The following is a 21,818-nucleotide window of genomic DNA, read 5'->3' as shown; positions in this document are numbered from 1 at the left end:
CAGATTAGCAGCATCTGGCAGATAGGGTAAACCATCAATGTTTCCAATTAAATTATTCCTGTCAAATGTGGAGTCCCTGAAGCAATCAAGCACCTCCTAGATGCAAATCTTCCATCTCATTTTCCCACTGTTATAAAGAATAAATCACATAATCTTGAAAACCAAGCCCATGTCAATGCTAACCATATGCAAACAAAACCACAACAAATAGAAACCTAGAGATCCTCTTTAGTATGCATGTTTTCTCAGGGAAATAAGGATGTAGATAAAAATCGTTTGCCTTTATGTATGATATGGTTTTCATTGGTTTTGTAATGATTTAAGTGACTTAGCCCTCATACCCAAATGGGGAAAACTTTAAAATTGCAGGTTTCCTTTGGGTATGAAATGTAATGCATTCCTTTCCTTATTTTCCAGGGACATCAAACCTGACAACATACTATTGGATGAACATGGTAAGTGAGTATTGACTGTTTTCTCTCAGAATCTCTAATTCTTGAGATCTCAGTGGCACACTCCTGCTTTGTAAATCAGCTTCAGATGTTGAATTCCTACCTAAATCTAGACTTTCTCTGCGAAGTCCCTCAGACCACCTTGTGGGTTTTGTAATTTTCCCTCCTACTGCAAAAGAAATGTGTGGATCTGAAACTTCAAGGTCTGAAAACAAAGGAATATAATATGAATTGAGATCAGCAGGGACACAATAAAAAGAAGTTAATATTTTATTAATGGGATTTCTGTGCACAATCATAATCCCTTTTTAGGTGCCTACCAGTAGAACTGTAGCAAGTACTTTATTTGCTCTTTTAGGACCTCTGAAGAGGTAAGAAATTTCACATGGCAGATTATTTCCTGTGTAGGCTTTCAAAATTACTTTCTTAAATTTAGATATGGATTTTGGAAATTTGTCTCTAATTCCGCAAATTTTTAATGCTTCTACATGTAGTTCTGGCTTAAATAGCATTAAAAAAGACCTAGACAACATAAACAGTTTGAACTTCAATGCAAATTCCATTTTCTCAAACATAAAAGGCATGGTATGAAAAAAAAACACAGCTAATTTCTTTAATTTTACACATACACTAAGAAGTATTTAGATAAAACCTAATGAATCTTCATGCAACTGTTGATAGGAAAAAATGAGAAAATACAGGTAAAAAGGACATTAACCTTTAATCAATTAGAACAGAAATACATAGAGGAAAAGGACTAAATGGAAAAAGGAGATGTGTGTTTGCAACTGTGGGAAAGTCCTGTGCTCTGTTCACTTCAGAAATTGATTAAAAGCAGATAATCTCTGAGAAAATATAATCCTGAAATTATGCCAACAATAGTGTTATGTTCCAAAATCTATTGCAGACCTGCTGGGTATACAATTTAAAGTTGATTAAAGAGGTAACATTGTGCAAGGGTGAAGTTTGTCTGTGGGAACATGGAAGCTAAGTAAGATTAGAGTTTTAAAACATATAGAACTTCAGCAATTTAACGTATGAGACCCATAAGTGGTAAAGTTCCCTAGACACTAATATCGGCAAATAAGCATGAAATAGAAATGCCTTGTCTTTAAGTCCTGGGTGAATTAAAGATGTCAACAGCAACACAAAATGAGTATGAGTTTGTTAATCTCTGATTGACAGCCTTTGAAGTACTGTCACTCTCTCCTTGCCCCTCACCAAGGTCAATTACTGAACAAAATCAGCCTCTTGTGAGGACTTCCCTAAGAAGACTCAAGTATCACAGAGAAGAACCTACACCAGTGTGAGCACTGCTGCAAAATGAAAGTGTTTTTTTTTTTTTTTGATTATAAGCCATTCAGCAACAAAATTATCTGTAGGCAGCTTGGAAATTTTGGGATGGATGGTCCCTTTTCCTCAAAGCAGCAGAATGCTGCTCCCTCATAGCACACCTGCAGACAAGCAGTGAAACAACATGCTTCTCCAGACAGAGGTGAATCTTGGTCAGCAGAACTGATCAGCTCATGGATTCAAACGGGTTAAAAGTCCTGTTATGTGTTTGGGAGAAGGAATTCTCTGAACCTGCAAAAAGGTCTACTCACATGCTTTAACTCACTAAATAAGGCAGTATCAGTAGAACAAGTGTGTGTACCGTGTTCATTACCACAGGCTTACTTTACAGACAACTGAAACACATAGAGATGTTTTAGATCATCTGATTTATTTTGGATGCCTTTATATCAAAATTTATTTCTCTTTGGTGACTAAGACCTAGAAGTTTTGAGTTAAGATATATATATGCACCTTACAGATGTATATTTTACAAGAAAAGTGCTATCCTTAAAGTCCCTAAAAGCTCTGATTAAGCTGCAACATAATAACATCATTTTTACAAAATCATCAGATTTCACTTAATGGAAAATATGCTGAATATATGCACCACAACTATGTTAAGCTGCAGAGGAAGCATAACAAATTCACCTTATATGGGTCTAACCAGGTGCACAGGAAGAAACTTTATTTTATCCCTTGGCCTCCAAGACGGCACAACAGTTTCCTATACACTTGACTTTAGCCCTAGGTCTTTCTTACAGTACATTAAACAAATTATGTTTACCCAAAATATCATGGAATTGGATATGCACAACATTTCTGACTGAGACTTTGTCTCAGTGAGTTAGATTTCTTTGGTCTTGCTGAAGAAACCTAATCTGGCTGCATTCAAGATGTAGTTTACGCCATTCACATTGCCTTCGAGCAGTCAAATTGACTGACTTTCATAACATACACCAAGAATATATATTACAGATATTTCTGCTCATTGCAACTAGTTTCATTACAATTTATCTGTATGGCTTAGAGAACATACCTCAGGAATACAGAAGTAGTGAAAACAGGAGATTCTTCTTAACCCTTAAAAATGACCGATCTAATTTATAAATTAAAAAAAAGCCAAACACAAAAAACATATACAACATATTCAAAATCATTCTGGCAGAAAAAGTCTGAATTTTCCTGTATACTTTTCAGCAAAGCCATATCTCAACATTGTTGAGCCCAGGCTGTGATGCATCAGGGGAAATAAATGGTTGATGATCATGAAAAGCGTAATGCTACATGATAATGGGATAATCAGCTGCTTAAAAAAGTGTTTATCCTCTGCCAGAGCATGATTGCATGGTCTCCTGGAAAGATTCCCCATCCCACCAATGAAGAGAGGAAGCAGGGACGATTTCAGTGTTCACTCTCTGAACTGGAGTCAGACCTCTCTAAGGAAATGAATGCTGTCCATAAAGCTCTTCTGTTACATTTCCTTTCCCAGAAAGCTCTTCCTCTTATGACTAACATTATCCTTTAAATTTAGTAGTAATGTCCTGTTCTGCTAACATACATCTGAAACAGAACTATTCCAGTGACAGCTGAATGAACTACCTAGTGTTTCAGGAGAGCTACTACTACTGTATTGTACAGAGAAAAGCATGATATAATTCTCCTAATGACAGTATTCTGCTTCCTCTACTATTCCTTTCATTTTAATTGTTTAGAACAGTATAACTGAAATGACAGCATTTAGAACTGGAATCTGATAAGCCTGGTCCATGTAGTATTTTTTTCTAAAATATCAAAGAAATTAAATATGTCTTTAAAACTTTCCATGATCTCTTAGCTATGATGTCTAAGGAGATGTAGGATTTCCTAAATGCAGAAAAATAAGCAGTGGCAAATGGATTAATACACTGATTTTTTCAGAGATGATAACATTATTTCTATAGCTCTTTGGTAGCATGACTGAAATTAAAATTTCTGGTTGTTCTGCAGAAATTGCAAGGGTCTACTTTTTCATTCAGGCTTTGCATTGTACAGAGAGACCACACAGTTATAACAATCTGTTTACAGGAAATCTGCAAAGGTTTGATTTCCTCTCAGTCAATTTTCCAGAACACAGTTTCATAAGATGCAGCAAGATCCCAGCTTGCTTTCCTGAGGAAGAACTCCCTGCTGGGTCAGGTCCAAGACCTTGAACAGTATTTTGTCACAACCGGTGGCAAGAGGAGGTACTATTCATGGAACATGTCTTATGCCACTTGGTTGTCAGTGTTTCTTATTACCCACAATTTTTGTAGTAGGATATTAGAGCATCTCTGTATATTTCCTTTAGAATGTGGATGAATCTTCGTTAATGAGTTTGTTTAGTGTTGCTTTGAAGCTGTGGCTGATATTGGCCTCTACAAGCTCCTGGGCCAGCAAATTGTAGAAGTTCACTGTCCTTCATGAAGGGAAAGTGTTTTCTTTGGTGTGTTTTGAAATGTTCTTCTTGAAAAAAAAAAAAAAAAAGAAAAAGTTTCACTTCTAGAACTGCAGTATTCGATGAATGATAAGTTAGAATCATGATATTCAAGATTTTCAAAAACTCCTTCCACACTCTCCTGTCAGCAGAAGAGCCTCAGTCTTTTTAATGTCTCCTTATCAGGGAAAAGTTTTACCCCTCTTTTGCCATAGATAGTGTTACAGATATGCAGGATATAAAAAGAAACTAGTTTTTGTGGTACTTTCCCCAGGTACTCACCTAGCTTCCAACTTTTTGTGACTGAGTCATTTCCTGAGCTGGTTATGTTTTCCAAACATTTAATAACTTTTCCAAGATATTTTCTGGTGTTTCCTTGAGCGAAGAGAAGTTTTAACTTCCTTAACATCCTGTGTAAGGGTTCTTAGCTTAAAAACAGATTATATGAAGACTCACTGTGTGTTTGTTGAGTTTGAAGGTGATACCTGCTAATTTCATGGAATGATTACTACTTCTAGTCTTGAAACTGTTTCCTGATGGCTCTCCATATTGAAATCACAGATCTAATATTTCACTCTTACACTTAACAGGACTATATACATTTTATTGGGTTTTGGAATTTTTATAGACTGGATTTTTGGATTTTTGCATCTGATAGTGATAAGTTTATTCAGTAAAATAATTTCATTATGAGTGAGCAAGGCTAATTGAATCTGTCACTCATAACTTATTATAAATTATTTTGTGAACATAGCATTTTTCCTTAAAACTCTATTTTATTGATTTCTTCTCAGTTCTCATTTGAAAATTAACAGCAAAATCAAAAGATGTAGCCAATGAGCAATCTTGACCTTAAAAGCTAAAATGGTATGAAAAAATACCCAACCAAAAATTTGAGCCCCAATATTAACTTTTGAATACCAAAACTGACAACATTATTACTGGATACTGATATCTAGGAGACATCTCCACTAAAGATGTATTTGGTGTGTCTGCACTAGGGCTGGTCCTTATCCTACCCACAGACGATTTTCAGGGACTGTATCTCGTTTAATCCTCTGATATTGATTAGCAAGATGAATGTTTCCAGCATAATTCATCCATCTGAAGCTATCCAGACTTTGAAAACGTCTGAAACTTTTACATGCCTACATAGCCATTCAGCAGCCTATCCTTTTGAAGTGCACAGCTCTGCTGAACCCATCTATAGCCATGCACTGAGGCTGTACCAATATCCCTGTTGATAAGGGGAAGACTGCCAAGCCATGCCAAGTTCAGGTGGGTGTGAGCTTACGCTCTCATACATAGTAGAGGTAAACTCAGAGATGCTTTTTAAACAAGTTCCACTAAGATACTTTCTGCTTCCAGGGTATGTGTGGGTGTATGTGAAATTTGCACTGGGAGGTGATTTGACAAAGTCACTCCCAGAGAGCCAAAGGAATGTGGTCATTCACATTTGCTTCCCTTCCCTCTACTATCATCTTATTATCATATGAAGTCACACAGCTCCAGGGATTAAGCAATGAGTTCTTTCCCTGGAATACTTGAATTTAGTTAGGTGCTGCTGAATCTATTGTGTACTGCTCTGCTTCACAGCTCGTAAGAGCTAAATCCAAGTGGCACTGACACTCTTTAGTTCAATATTGTACCAGGGTATGGACTTGGTTTTGATATTTAGTCGTTCACAATCATATCCAGAAAGGGAGCTCAAGTACAAGGTGTGAAGCTCAGATGGAAAAAAAGTGCCCATGAACAGAAATTTTGGAAACGGTATGAAATATCTGGTGTCCCAGAATATTTACAGCAGCAATAGCAACCTTCCCTTTTCCTATGTGCAACAGTTGCAGTTATAACAGGTCTTAGAGGCTGATAGGAGAGACTCCTACAGAGAGTCTAACTGTTTCTTGAAATATTCTCCCCAGGAATGAAACACATTTAAAAAAGCCAAAAAAACCCACCAAAACAAGCAAACAGAAACCCCCAAAACAAAACAAAAAAAACCCCTCAAACAAATTCTTAGGCTTAGAAGACTTGAAAACCTTCAGAGCTCTGCCTCAACACCCTCCAGCCCTCCTCCACTGCTCTGGCCCTGTCCCAGACACAGTCCCTCTCCGTGCCCCCAGCTCCCACCAGGCACTGTGTGCAGTCCCTGCAGCAGCACAGCCATTCACCTGCCTTCACAGCACCTTCCTTTCCCTCCAGAGCCAATTAGCAGCCCTTTTAGCAACAGGAAAAGGCTGCCTGCAGACAGCCAGTGGCCCATGGAGTGGTCCTGTGGAGGGAAAGAGCAAAGGTGGAGTTTTTCCAGCAGTACAGACAGGGCTCCACTGTGCCCTACTAATGTAGAGGAGCTGCCTGTTGCTCCTGTACTGGCAGCAGGATGCACAGGAGCTATGCTTTCCAGTCCATCCCTTAGCTTGCAGAAAGTCATTTTTAATGCAAAAAAAATCAACCAGTGTATACAACAATTTACACGTGCTATTTTGGTTTTGTTAAATGGAAAGGACACTAATAGAAGGGAGAGAAAACAATGCACTGCAGGAAAGGCAATTTTGATTGCAAATCAACTATCTGAATCAGTCCGAATGGATGTTATGCAATAGATGTTTTGCAATGGGCAGTCATGCTGGCAGGCTAATAGGAAGCATCAGTTACAGTGCTGTCATTTAAGTGACAGAACTTTTATTTATCTGTCAAAAAAAGAGAAAGTATTAGTCTCCAGAGATCCTTGCAACATTTCATTCTACAGTGTAAACTGAATTGCTTTAAACTACTGCCATGAGGAGGCTGTATGTGGTTCAGGTATCTTCAGGTATCATTTTCAAGAAGCCTTCTTCCATAGTGTTTTATGATGGCAGAAATGAACTGCAAATAGCTACACTTCAGCCACCAGGAAGTAAGAATACCATCTTGGAAATGTGATGTCAGGCTGGGCTGTGAATGCTAATTCATGTTATGACAGCTTAACATCTCCTGCCCCTTATAAAGAGACGGTTTTCATCTGCTAACAGTTTTTGTCTGCCCAGTAGATGTCTTCCCAAGCTGGGTGTCTTAGGAAGAATGTGTCAATAAAATCGAAGCAGGTTTCTTGAAAAAAGTACAGAAAACATGCAAACCATTTCATTGAAAATTTCCTCTGCATCTCCCATTTGGAGAAATATCTTTAAGTTTAGCAGCGGGAAGTGCCTTCTTCCTTTTTCCCTTCAAAACCAGCTCAGATACAGTCAAACTAAGGTCCTCTGAGAATTTCAGTTCACACATATGTAGCTGCAGAGTCATCACAGATTGGCAGGTACATTTCCTGTGGACTTTGAACAGGATCTAGGTTAGACTGTCGGAGCAGCATAACATTTTGTTGAGATGGCTCTTCCTTCATCAAGCACCACTGTAAAATCCAACATCAGTCATTTGTTACAGACTTTTCATCTTTGGCAGCAAACATAATAACAACTTCTCTTGCTTAATAGCAGCATCACAGCCAAAGCCTTATACATTCTGTGGATTGAATGAGTTTGAGACTTGATTAAAAAAAAAAAAATCACATGAGTTTGTCACGCAAGAGTTCTAGTTCAACACCTGATGTATTAATCCTGATCTGAGTGCAGTGCTAAGCTGGGAAAGGGAGTGTCTTTCCCTGTGCTCTATCCTCCATAATGGCACTGCCTGATGTAATCACAAAGTGCATAATATCTACATCACTCAACAATATGACACTAGTCCTACAACAGAGATGCAAAGCCTAACAGAAGACTCGTCAAATTAAAAGTCTAGTTTCAATTTTAATTTATTTTTTTCAAGATGGGTTTATATTCAGTTTACCTGTCTATGGCAAGACAGGATTAATAACTACTGCCTCACTGTGGTGGATCAATTTAATCTACACTTATCATAAGCTACCCCAAGGGAAAAAGTAATGACAGCAGGTTGGGGCCATCCAGTCTGATGAGTTCAGTTTAAATCAGCCGTCTGGCTGGTCAGGCAGCACGTCCCCAGGCTGACTTCTGTCACTTATCGTTCATCTTTCAACCTGCTGTCAAATGAATGATCATTTGGGAGCTGCTCCTGTTACATACACACTGTTCTGCTACTGTAGATCTAATTTTATAGTTATTGTATGATAAAAATATCATTTTTCTACTCATCTTCCTCTTTGCCCTGAGGAGACTCAGAAAAAAATGGGCTGATGGTAACCTGTAGTGGATGAGACAGTAGACAGTGTCACAAGCACCTGATGTTTTGAGAGGTGGCTGTAGCTGGAGATAACGAGAGAGAAATTTCACACAGCTTCACATACTGCTTCTGCATGTTACTTACTGCTCTGAGAAAACAGATGGAATCATAGAATATTAGAATGGTTAAGGTTGGAAGGACCTCAGAGATCACCTCGTTCCAACCCCCCTGCCATGGGCAGGAACACCTTCCACTAGACCAGGTTGTTCAGAGCCCCATCCAACCTGGCCTTGAACACTGCCAGGGATGGGGCATCCACAGCCTTTATGGGCAACCTGTTCCAGTGCTTTACCACCCTCTGATAAAGAAATTTTTCCTAGCATCTAATCTAAACCTGCCCTCTTTCAAACCATTTTAAAACCATTCACCTTGTCCTATCACTATCTGCAAGTAAAAAGTCCCTCTTCTGCCTTTTTATAAATCCCCTTAAAGTACTGGAAGGCTGCTGTAAGGTCTCCCTGGAGACTTATTTTCTCCCAGCCCCACCTCTCTCAGCTTGTCTGCATAGGAGCGTTGTTCCAGCCCTCAGATCATCTTCGTGGCCTCCTCTGGATGGCTCCAACTGGTTCACTTCTTTATTGTGCTGAGGACCCCAGATCTGGAGACGACTCCAGGTGGGGTCTCACGAGGGCAGAGTAGAGACAGAGAATCACCTCAGCCTGCTGGCCATGCTGCTCCTGATGCAGACCAGGATACAACTGGCTTTCTGGACTGCAAGCCCACACTGTTGGCTCATGTCCAGTTTTTCATTCCTGAGAACCCCTAAGTCCTCCTCTGTAGGGCAGTTCTCAATGAGTTCATCTCCCAATACTCATGTCTGAGATTGCCCTGACCCAGGTGAGGCACTTCATACTTAGATGTGCTGAACTTCATGAGGTTTTCATGGGCCCGTTTCTCAAGTTTGTTCATGGCAGGAAAAGATTCAGGGGTGATCAGTAAAACCAGTTCAACACTGCAAGCAGGTAGCAAGCGAAACCCCACAGGAAGAGTATTCCATCAATTTGCTTCCAACTTTTCTAATTATGAGTAACATTTAATAATAGGTTTTCATTAATGTTATGAATCTTTCCAATTAATTTTCTTTCCATTATCACTTAAATGTTAAATAAAGATAGGAATATTTGTATGGAGTGCCATTTTAACTTCCGTTTCTATTTTGTGTAATTGCAGGACATGTTCACATCACTGACTTTAACATAGCAACCATAGTGAAAGGCTCAGAAAAAGCTTCTTCTATGGCTGGCACAAAACCCTATATGGGTAAGTTTTTAAAACCATTAAAAATATAAGAAAAAATCACACACTAAGCTTGACTAATGGTATGTTAAAAGGATTTTAAGTTGTAAAAGGTTGTGATCAATTTCTTTTTTTGACAGTATGTGTGTTTTAGCAGTGGAAAACATGGGAGAGGGAGAATGTTGTTTGGGTGCTGTTTTAAGCAGGAGTTTGATCTCTACAACACTTCCGGTCAGGTTCTGTTTGGGTTTGTGAAGCAAATTAATGAAAATTTCAGCTGCATTGCTAATTGTAAACCACCACAACTTGAGACAAGGATATATGATTGATTAGCACCATTGTGACTATGACCTACTAGAAAACATATAATGTAGGTCTAAAAGTATTTAGGCACATACTTAATTGCTTTGCTATGCTGAGTTCCTCAAAAATGTGTCTGTTTAAAAGTAGAGTTCTCTGTAAGTGACTACTGAAGTTCTTGCTTTCTGGCTTTTAGGACCATTTAATATTTTTTAATTATATATTTAAAATGCATGATTGATTGAAAGCTGGGAGAGTAAAATTTCAGTTCACCTGTCCTCATGTGTCTAAAGCTTAAGCATCTTGGCTAAGTTATTAATTCAAACTTCCCCTGAGCTGAAGGATACAAGGCATCTCCTGAAGGTCATTCATCCAACTAAAGTTAGGCTAACTTCCTTGACTAAGTCTGTGTGTTATTTGTCCTATTTGTGGCTTCCTACAAACTATCACAGATGTTTTAATTCTTTCTGTATATGGAATTGTCATTGCCTGAGCAGATGACTAGCCTAAGACTAAATATATTGGGATTCAGGAAATTATGTACTTAAGAGATAGGTGTTGTCTCCAAGAGCCTTTTTCTATCAGACTTCCTCAGAGAACACCTAACACTGATGCAGTGGTGAAATATTGGTAAATTATCAAGTTATGAAAATGTAATTTGGGGGAACCAAAGGCCACTGTGTTACCACGCTTCTGAATATTAGAATAAGAGTAAAAGCATGTGCCCAAGAAATAAGAATTGACACTGATATTTTTCACAGCACAAGGAGCACTGTACCACCCTGCACGTGAAGCATGCAGGCGTCTGCAGGGTGCCTCCACACCAGCTGTGAGACTGTGGCAGAGCAGTCCCAGGCACTGGATCAGAGCTGTTTTTTCAGATATGATATGTTTTTTGGTACAAATCAACAGCCAGCAGGAGCTAAGTCTATTGCCCTGAGCAGCTTGTGCTCAGCAGTCCTGTCTGGACAGTAAACAGACACAATAATCTGTGTGTGGCCACACTGAGCTCAGGACCAGTGCACCAGTCTATATCTTTGTAGTTGATGAATGCATAAACTTAGAAATCTCTCAAAACAGAACAGAAAACATTTCACGTAGTCCTGATTCAAATATTTAAGCTATGCAGAGGAATGAGGATTTAGATTAAACTTTTTGCAGCATTTTGTACAGGTTAGCTTTAGCTGAGTGCCTAGTTCAGTGACTCTGCTTAGACGAGGTGAGCAGCACTGCACAGTCATGTGATACAGAGCATAAAGAGGTCAAGGGAAAGATGGGAGGTAGGGAAAAGATTTTACCTTTGCGCACTAATGAATCTGGTCTTAGTTCACCTCAGCTCATGTAGCTGTTCTGCCTCTGAACCTTCCACCCCACACATCAGGTCTCCCCACAAGAAGAAACAGTACAAGAAGAATGCTCTCCTTCCCTTTATGAAGAGGTTACGGCACCATGGACAGACTGGAGAGTTGGGCTGATTCCAATGGGATGAGGTTCAACAAGGCCAAGTGCTGGGTCCTGCACTTTGGCCACAACAACCCCCTGCAGCGCTACAGGCTGGGCACAGAGTGGCTGGAGAGCAGCCAGGCAGAAAGGGACCTGGGAGTCTGGATTGACAGGAGGCTAAACATGAGCCAGCAGTGTGCCCAGGTGGCCAAGAAGGCCAATGGCATCCTGGCCTGGATCAGGAACAGTGTGGCCAGCAGGATCCTTCCCCTGTACTCTGCGTTGGTGAGGCCACACCTTGAGTATTGTGTTCAGCTCTGGGCCCCTCAGTTCAGGAAGGATATTGAGGTGCTGGAGCGGGTTCAGAGAAGAGCAACTAGGCTGGTGAAGGGACTCGGACACAAGTCCTGTGAGGAGAGGCTGAGGGAGCTGGGGTTGTTTAGTCTGGAAAAGAGAAGGCTCAGGGGAGACCTCATCACCCTCTTCAACTACCTGAAGGGAGGTTATAGCCAGGTGGGGGTTGGTCTCTTCTCCCAGGCAACCAACAATAGGGCAAGGGGACATGGGCTCAAGCTCTGCCAGGGGAGGTTTAGGTTAAATATTAGGAAGAAATTCTATACAGAGAGGGTAATCAGGCATTGGAATGGGCTGCCCAGGGAAGTGGTGGATTCACCGTCACTGGAGGTTTTTAAGATGAGACGAAGTGGCACTCAGTGCCATGGCTTAGTGACCACTGCAGTGTTGGATCAAGGGTTGAACTTGATGATCTCAGAGGTCCTTTCCAATCCAGCTGATTCTATTATTCTATTCAGCTTACTTTTTCTCCAGTGCGCCTTCCTCACCTCTTAGAAATGCAAAGATACTGCAAAATCCACAAGTACAGTCTTTGCCACTCAGAAGGAGTCAGAAGAGTCATCCTGGAATTTATTTAGACAAATAGAGCTATGAGAAGGCAGGAAAGCTTTTAGAGCTGCAAAAATCCTTTGTTTTGATGAAAAGTGATAGGTGAGGATACTCTGTGGCACAGTTTGGATATCAAAGCTTCAACAAACCAAATATCAAGAGTTTGACAGATATGGCCAGACATTCATTAGTGCTGCTTTCCTCTTTTAGTTTACACCTTTCATTTTGTGCAGAATTATAACTTCAGTGAAGTACTACAAAGACTTTTCAGTTGTAAGGATTTCTAGTTTTAAGACTGTATCAAAGGCTTCCCCTGTGGCTTCTCCTGAGCCATTTAGACTGTCAGAGAAATAGAAAAAACCCCAGAATTTTGGTTGGTGGTAAGCTTTCATTACCAGGTTCATTACCAGGAATTCAGATCACACTTTAACCTTGGTGTAAAAAGATGAAGTCACCTTCAAGCAAGGTACTTGCTGAGTACCAGAACCAAGGAAACTAAGTCTTTTCTGTAAGACATGCCTTATGCTATGCTGGTTTTTACAACGATGACAGTATGAGATGTGATGAAAGCTTTTTCCCCCTCTTGAAGGTTTATAAAAGCTTACTCCCATGCGGATCCTGTTATATTTAGTCAGATATGAGGGCACTCTCCAGCTTTTGCCTTAGCAGAGGCACTTATAGGACTTCTCTCATTCCTATGGCCAATTTAGGAAAATAAACAGAAAAACGTTATCTCTAAAGCCTTCATTCATCTTTGAAATCTGATTGAAACAGGCTGAGAAACTGCTAGGGAGCGATTTGCTCACATGCAGCATGACTGCATAAAACTGGTGTTCAGGAAAAAAACGCAGTGAATTGATTTTGTGTTGTAAAAATGCCCTAGCTGTTCTGATTAAGATGCCTATCTTGTAATGCTAAGCATGGTGTGAGTCAGCTCCTGCAGCCTTTTCTTAATCCCACTTCACATTAGCCTTTTTGCCCCTAAGTCTTTCTCAGCCTGAAACATTCCCTGCCTACTTCCCTACTTATTAAATGGTTATGCAAAATGCAATGTACCTGAACCTGAATGTTCCTCCAGAAACCCTGGCAATTTCTCTGTGTTTCCCCTTCCCAGCCAGTTCATTCAGACAAGTGAAATACCTGCCACAGATAGGCAACAAAAACATGGACAGCAGTGTAGGTAAAAGGAACAAGACCAACAGCCTGGTGAGGCAAGATACTTCCAGCTGCTTCTGCAGCTTTTTTTTCAAAGCCATTGACCTGAAATGCTGAAGTGAAATCAGCTTATTAGAGTTTGGGAGTCGTTGTACTGTTTAGGTGCCTGTGGAAGACAATATATGCCTTCAGCTGTTTTGGGAAAATTGTGTGTCACCCATGCCAGGTTTTACCATTACAAATTCACTGCTCAAACCCTCTGTAACACCTGTGATTAGGTTTTATTGTAGGAATAGCTCTTTATTAAAACTCATAAGGTTTCAGGCTGTCATCCTACACTGGCAAGCAATGCCAAATGTCCTTTGAGACCAGGATGGCTTTTGTCAGGCACAGCTGCTGCCAACATATGAATTTGTGGAGAAGCCCCTCCACTCTGCATGAGGTGTGGACCAGGAAAGCCAGTGCAGTGCAAAACATGGTCCCTGCTTGCAGCCTGTACGTGGGGTGTTCAGCTGTGGCTCTTTCTTCCTGCAAAAGGCTATTGCTTAGGCCTCCTGTGTGTAAGGGAAGGGTGCATTTGCATGACCAGAAGCACCTGTGTCTTTGCCACTTTCAGCATTGTTCCATCTTTATAGGGTGGGGAGAAAAAAAAAAAAAGACATTTCTTAAATTGCTCCCTCATAAACAAGACTGCAAGAAATACATTTGTGTCTCAAAGAACATGCTCTGTGCTGGACACTCATCTGTAGTGATGGCCCTCTACCCTGTATCAGGGTGCTCAGTTACAAAATCAAAAGTTAAATACTAAAACAAATGTAGAAAACATGACAGGTATCACCTTTTGTTTATTCCTCACTTTGGCATAATTTATGTGTATTTGTGTTTTATAGCACATGCTTTTTCCTAACTGAAATGTTTTGGAATGACCAATTTCCATACATCTGTGTATTATGTGTGAGCATTGCAAAACCTTTCCATTTACAGGTTTAGGGTTTGGTTTGTGTTTTGTTTGTTTGTTTGGGGTTTTTTTGTTTGTTTCTAGTGGTAGGAGGATTTGGGGGGCTAGGTAGAGGTTTTGATGTTTTCCTCAGCAGAGACTGAAGTTACCCAAATAATGCACTGTCACTTGACTTTTCTTCAAATCAAACCACTAAAAAACATTTTATGATACAAACACACCTGAGAAAAATCCAAAGCCAATAAAATCAGCCACAAATTATGTGAAAAGTTTCAGCTACCCCTTTCCTATTCTATGGGCTTGTTATCTCAGCTTTTCACAGCTCCTTTCATAGGTTGCTGTCATGATGAAGAATGACTGTGTACCTGAGATTACCAGAGGACTGTGGATTTACAGTGGTCCACTGAACTTCTAAAATGTATGAGTCATCCATATTTATTAATTAATACTGTGTGGGAGTACTATTGGACTCAGAACAAAGCTAGTGCATGTCCTGATATCAACCTTGCAGGTAAAAAAAAAATATGCTGTAGGGCTAAATTTTTCCTGAGATAGTTAAAATGTATCAGGGATAAATTTCAAGTTGGGTTTTTCTTGCACTCATACTAAACAGTGCTCTGAAATGGTGTTTTGTAGCTCATTTGATTGAAGTTAGGGCAGCGTTTGCAGTGTTTAGGTTTTTAAAAATCCCACCCTTTTCCTATGGAGGGTTTGACTGTCTCACTGCAGACTTTCTCTGGTGATCTCGCTTACCTGCCCTTTTGATCCTGGGAAAATATCACAATACCAGCATGAGGCAGGAGGCTTCTGTTTGTTCTGATAAGCAGGAACCGAGAGTGGCCATGTGAGACTTTGAGGTGCTGAAACAAATACTCACCACACTGATGGGGTTTTCAGCTTGTGCTAGGAGCAATGTGGCTGAGGGCATTAAGGACTGCAAGCAGGCATTCAGATTTTTGTTCCACTCTAACATTAATGAGTAGGAACATAAGCAGCTGAGAAACCTCAGGAGATCAGGAAAGTTATTACTTCCAGCTGCTCTTCACCTCTTTGTGCCCTCTGACCTGCTACCATCCTTTGAGATCTTCCAACAAAACTACTAGTATAATCATTTCTTTGACTATTTCAGTCAATAAAAGCTCCACTCTGAGTTCAGGTGATAGTTTTGGATTGGGCTTCTTATTAATTAGTTTGTTCATTTGTTATTATTTTTTTATTTATTTATTAATTATCTGCCTGAAAGAGACTGATCTATTGTGGAGCTCTGCAGGCATGTCTGAAAGGGAGCAGATGTCCAGAGGAAGTGGCAAACAGGTCAATAAGTGGGGATTTTGAGCAGCCCAGCCAGGCCCTTCTGCCCCCTGGATAACTCCTGTTCTTTGGTCATGCCACACAACTGCCACAGGTTTTTGCATGCATAAACTGGTGCAAAGATACCTGCTAACCCCGTAGGAGTATGTGAGGCAGGAGTATGTCATGGTTACAGAGTCCCAGAATATTCTGCATTAGAAGAGACCCACAAGGATCAGCGAATCCAACTCTTCAGTGAATGGCCTGTACAGGGGTTGAACCTGTGACCTTGGCATTATTAGCACCGTGTTCTAATCCAAGGGTCCTTCTAATGTGTCAGCTACACAGTCTGTCCTATGAATTCCCAGTCATCCAGACATTTAATTTCAGTGCTGGGGCAGAACAGCTGCTGTCCATACACCAGGCCATTCTTCCAAACAGCACATGAATATTTTTGGACAAAATCCCTTCTACAAATTGCTAGAAAAACTGGCCCTGCATCCACTGTGAGCTTTTGAATGGAGTAAGGAAGGTACTTCTTTACAATTTCATATTCAGTAGTGGGAAACCATGGCACCCTCATTGCTGCTGGGCTTTCTTTCAACGGGGTTAGCAACTTGAGGTTGTTTCTCTGAGGCTGATCCAGATGTTTAGGCACTAAGGGCTTCTTTGTGCAAGGGCAGTAAGTGAATTCTGTTCAGTGGCTGAGTAATGCAGAGGGCTATATGAGGACAGCAAACTGAGTAAGGGCAGGAGAGGTTATATGGCCATATGGCAAACTAATAAGGCATTCTAAATGTCATGTCTGTTTCTAGGTAATGGTATATAAATTATTTACTTTGATTGAATAATTGCATTAGTACGAGTATTAAAACTATTGGGGTGTATTATGTGAATAATGGTCCAAAATCAGTTACATGCCTATAACTAGAGTAGACCTCAGACTAGAAAATCATCCCAGCATGGCCAGGCTTTAAGTAGCACTTTGCCTTATACAATAGAAGTTAGGAGCTGGCTAGCCTGAACCTCTGAGTCAGAAAGCTTGCCATTATAATTTAGACCCTTTTAGCACATGAGAAAGTAAACACTAGGAGGTAAATTGATAGTTTACCAAATCCACATTCATATTCAGGGAGAAGGAAGTTGTTTTCTTCCATTTAGCTCTTAAAACAGCTTCTACTCTGGATAGAAGATCACTTGTCATTACTGCAGTTTGATTTCTGATTTCTATTTAAACCATGACCTAGAAAAGTTACTGACCCCTGAATTTACTTCTCAGAGGAAAGTGAAAATTAATATTTTCTCATCACAGTGCTGAGAAAGCAATTAATATTTCACTGAACCATCTCATTTCAAGGTTCTTGGAATATTATTCCAAAAATCAAGTTCATTTTTTATTCATCTCAATCTGTCATCCTTTAAACCTGATTCAGCAAGGTGAAACTATGAATGTGTTATATACATCAAATCATTCACACATTTAAAATTTGGAAAGGTCTAAGCTTTCAAGAGCTTATCCTGTGCTAGTCAAACAAAATATTGCTTATACTGTGTGCATTGTATATATATGTATATATCAATTTATACATATATATATATATATATATAATTTTTTCCCAAGATCAGGGACTAATATGTGGAAGGAGGATGATACCTGGCAGCATGGTATTATGCTGAATCTCAGTTAGTGTCACACTGGAATCTATTTTCTAATCTATGAAATCTCAGGCATTACAATAAAACCCATGCCACTGAAATATGTTTTGCTACAATGACTGCAGCAAAGTGTATTGCTTTGCAACCCTTGCTGTAAACCACAAACCTCTTATTCCCCTTATTGACACATAGGATCTCTGCTGAGATGCAAATGGACTTCAGAAAGCTGTAGCTAGACAACTGGGTGATCAATGTTAAGAAATGTTTTGGACATATCCACCTGAACTGGATCATCTGAAAAAACTTGAGGCCAAGCCACTCTGGTTTTATTTTCCTGTTTTATTTTCAATTTCTCATACTGATAGCATTGGCACAGGGCACTTTGTGGGAACCAATGACCAGCTCTTATTTGCAACATTTAGCTCTGTATGGACAGTCAACTCCTTACAACCGATCCATCTTGCAAGACTCTCTTGCAAGTTATTGCTTAAATATACTGATTTGTTGTATGTAGCAAAAACCACTTGAAGAAAGGTTTAATGTGTTCATTTCACTTTTCTTTCCTCTCTCATCAATTTTGCAGAGTTTCAAAGCAGCCTATGTAAGGCAGCAATGCCCCAAAATAAGCAATAGCTTTGTAAGCTTCTTAATCAACACTTGGCAGACTCTAGGTAGTGGCAGGTAGGTACAGTGGGCACTCTTTGATTAGTTTCTTGCTAAGGAAGTAAAACTTCAATCAGTTCATCAGAAAAGCAATGCCACATCATGCTATTTGGGATTTCTATCAGACACACTCCAAGCTTCCCATTTTATGATTCATTCTGATGAATTGTCTTTATGATTAAACAGTATGCTCCATCAGAAATAATAACAGCTATTCTTTGTGCCAGCCACACCAAGTGACAGACCTCAAATTGACCATTTTAACCTGGAGAGCATTTTCAAACTCACCTTTGGGCACCAAATTGAAAATGGCCTGAATTTCAGGCCTGAATTACAATTTATGAAGTTAAGTGATACTTATGAATATTCAGAACATTTTCAGAAACCCTTTTTCAAAGCATTTTGTATGAAATACTCTTTTACAATAGGAAAAAATAGTGAAAATTTGGTTTTGCATTTACATTGATATTCTCTATTATTTCAAGCTCAGGAATCATATTTTTAGATATTGATAACTTTCCAAAAAATAAAGCTAAAAATTACTAACATTTATTTTCCATTTTTTAACTTTATTACAGATCTTTAGGAAAATATGCATACAATATGAGATGAATCATCTACATAATTCACACTGTAGATTATCTGCTATGACAATTGCAGTGGGTTGTTATATATATGAATTGATTTGTTTATAATTTCTCTTGCACAAACCTAGTGAACAGGAGTATGGATATCCCAGTAAGCCATTTCTTCTGAGGTGAATGCAGACCCACTAGAGTTACTTTCACATTCAGTGTTTTTTTGGTTTTTTTTTTGTGAGCTGTTCTCCAGTATGGTTTTATTTTAAAGAGAAATAATCAGTTATTTACTTTCTACAGTCTGCAGTGATACGGTATTACTAGAAAGACACAGCGCAAAAGCACCAAAAACCAAACGACAAAGTCCTCTGAAGGGTATTTATTTCAATTTATTAAGTTGGGAAAAAAAAGTTAACTGGAAATATTTGCTAGGGACTAGCAAGGAATGCACTGAAGCACACAATGAAGCAAAAATGTGGGTTTATTTATGTAATTTTTCAAGAAAACAAAGCATATAAACAATTAAATCATTAAAGTATATTATTAAGAGAAAAATATAGATTAGAAAAGAAATGGAAGGACTTTTAGCTGGGCTAGTTGCTGAAATTAAAATTGTTCATTTACCCATTATCATATAAGACAAAGACATTCCCGATTTCATTGCTTGTTAAAATTAGTACAGATGTGTTCCAGCTTGGAATGGCATTAATATTTAAAGCGTCTGTCTTTGTAGTTACCAAAATATTGCATGAAAGGTGTCGGATCACACTTCTGCCAAACATGAAAAGCAATACCCCAAGAAGACTGCATTACTTCTGAGTTCTAGTTCCCAGTACTTTGTTTGACAGGTTTTTCAGGTGTCTGAGCAGAGGTGAAGAGCCCATGTAGTTGATGATGACTGCCAATAGGAAAAGGCTGTAAAGATCCCATTGAGGCTCCTGGTCTTAGTTACCTCAGTCATCCCACTCAGGTGTGCTGTGAGGAGGTGGTTGCTTGAGCTTTCTTAGAATCACAAGATTGTAGGGTGATTTGTGTCAGCAGGGTGAGCAGTGAGGCTGCACCAGGATCCTGCTGCTGGAGGCATTCTTTGGGCAGCTCAAGGAAAGCAGTTCTTTGTCGTATCAAAGACATTAGTCCATGGGGAGCTGTGAATACCTGTGGGATCTACCAATTGCAACACTTCTTCACTTGTCTGTGAATTCACTCTTGCTGCTAGACTTGCCATTGCTTTTTATTTACTTTTGATTTAGTTTTCACTATTTAAAAGTTTTGTGTCTGCCATGCAAACATCAACTACTTTCCCTTTAACTGTATGTTATAGTAACTACAGCTCTTGGCCAAAAGAATCTGCAGGATCAAACCCATTATTAAGCCCTTTTATTTTCCTGAAAAGCCTTTGTTCTGTAGAAAATGCTTGAGGAAAAAGATCTGAAACACTTGTTCATGCAGGCACTCTCTCACTCTTGAAGGCAGAATATTTCCATCTAAGTAGATGAGTGGGGGTAAAGACGAAGTATTCTTCTCATCCTGAATCTGTCATGGCAAGAGAATGTGTACAGAAAGGGTGCACACAGCAGAGCTGTTGCCCTTGCTCCAAGCTGGCAAGCTCAAGTCTGATCATTCTTTGGAAGAACCTACCAGAGCAGGATGCAGGATGGCTGTCCAAGCTGAGCCTGGGATCAAAATCAAATTTTAAAAGATTACAGATAGTCTATTTAAATAACAATGGTAAAGGAAATAAATGCAGAATTTCAACTTTCCTTTCAGATTTTTTTATTTGCTTTTATCCTAGCCAGTTTGCGCTCTGATTTGGTTCTCCTGACATAGTTATTTCTTACAGCAAAATCTAATGTTATGTTCTGTATTTCACAGCTCTAGTTCTTCAGAACTTGGCTAACCTCATGACTTGGAGGGCCTGCTGCCATGATTTTCTGTAAAATCATGCTCTGTTTCTGAATGAGCAGGCAAACTCCAGAGGTCTGCCATACATCCTGGAGTCCTTCATTTACACCTAATGTTTCAGCTCAGAAAGACTTTTAGACACATTAAGCACAAGCTTAGTGTGAAATGGGTGTTTAACAGCTTTGTCAAACTGGGAAAAGGTCTTTTGGCTTCAGTATGGTTGAGATTTCACCCTGAGAAAAAACTGTATGTAGGATACTGTAAATCACATTGCACCTTCTGTCAGTCCCCCCCTCACCTTGTGAAATGAGTGTTTACAACTGCTTCATTGGAGCTGATGGAATGCAAAGAGGCATTCCAGCTGGACTGAAAATAGTACTGCCAAAGCAGGGGGGAAAGGGCTATCTGCCTTAAAAATCAGGACCCTAACTGCTCATGTTTTGACCTAAGAATGCCATTGGTTTAAGGTGAGAAAACAGTTTCAAAACTCCAGGGCAAAAGAAAGCATTTTCTGCTGATCTGCTTAATGTAGGATGAGTTGACCTTGAAGCTTTTAGAACAAGAAAATAAAATAAAAGTCAGTAACTCAGTCACTAAATTAGCAAAACAGCTGCACCATCCTGGCAATGTCATAGGTTACATTACTAAAGTACTTTCACCTCTATTTCACAGAAATCAGATGGTGATCTGTCTCATTATTGCAATATTAAAACTATAAAAGAAAGAGTGAAACCAATATTATACCTGCACAGCTCAGTAAAAATACCACAAAGGCTATTTTCTGTAATGAGACATTATACATCATCTAGGCACAATGGGCAAAACCCATAACTAATGGGGCAAAATCAAGCAAACCTTCACTACAAGGAGCCTACAGTGATATTCAAAATATAACTTTGGTGCCTGATGTGCGATTTAGGTGCATTGATCCACTAAAGTAACCAAAAAATCCCACTTACCCGCTTAGCACCTATCTATCCTATAGTCTGTGCACCTGTAAGATGTACCTACACACCAGCAGCACTCAAACAAGAGTGGAAGCACACATGAAGATAGAGCATGCCAAGTGAAGCTGTATCATCTGGAGGTGAGACAGAGTTAACTCAGTGTAATGATTCCTGTGGCATTGCTGGTTCATGTCATGCTGGATCATAGCACAAGTTTGCCTCTGCCCGAGATCCACAGGTCATCTTTTCTCCAAACGCACATATTCCAGCAAAAATCTTTATTTAGGTGCCTGCAGATCTCATACCTAACATGTTTAG

The 21,818-nt window shown here is 39.5% G+C and overlaps 1 protein-coding gene across 1 annotated transcript in view; it reads left to right on the top strand.

The window, feature by feature from the left end:
* Positions 1-21,818, top strand: part of STK32B (serine/threonine kinase 32B) — a 176,947-nt gene that overhangs the window by 118,725 nt on the left and 36,404 nt on the right. Inside the window, exons 5-6 of the mRNA XM_027891979.1 lie at positions 418-455; positions 9,640-9,729. Of these exons, the coding sequence (XP_027747780.1) occupies positions 418-455; positions 9,640-9,729 (128 nt within the window). The remainder of the gene's footprint in view (positions 1-417; positions 456-9,639; positions 9,730-21,818) is intronic.

This window comes from Empidonax traillii, unplaced genomic scaffold (genome assembly GCF_003031625.1).
Source record: "Empidonax traillii isolate 1590-97213 ecotype Southwest subspecies unplaced genomic scaffold, ASM303162v1 scaffold336:size770142, whole genome shotgun sequence".
Lineage (NCBI taxonomy): Eukaryota > Metazoa > Chordata > Aves > Passeriformes > Tyrannidae > Empidonax > Empidonax traillii.
The sequence above is the reverse complement of the archived record's forward strand: the minus strand, read 5'-3'. Positions and strand labels throughout refer to the sequence as shown.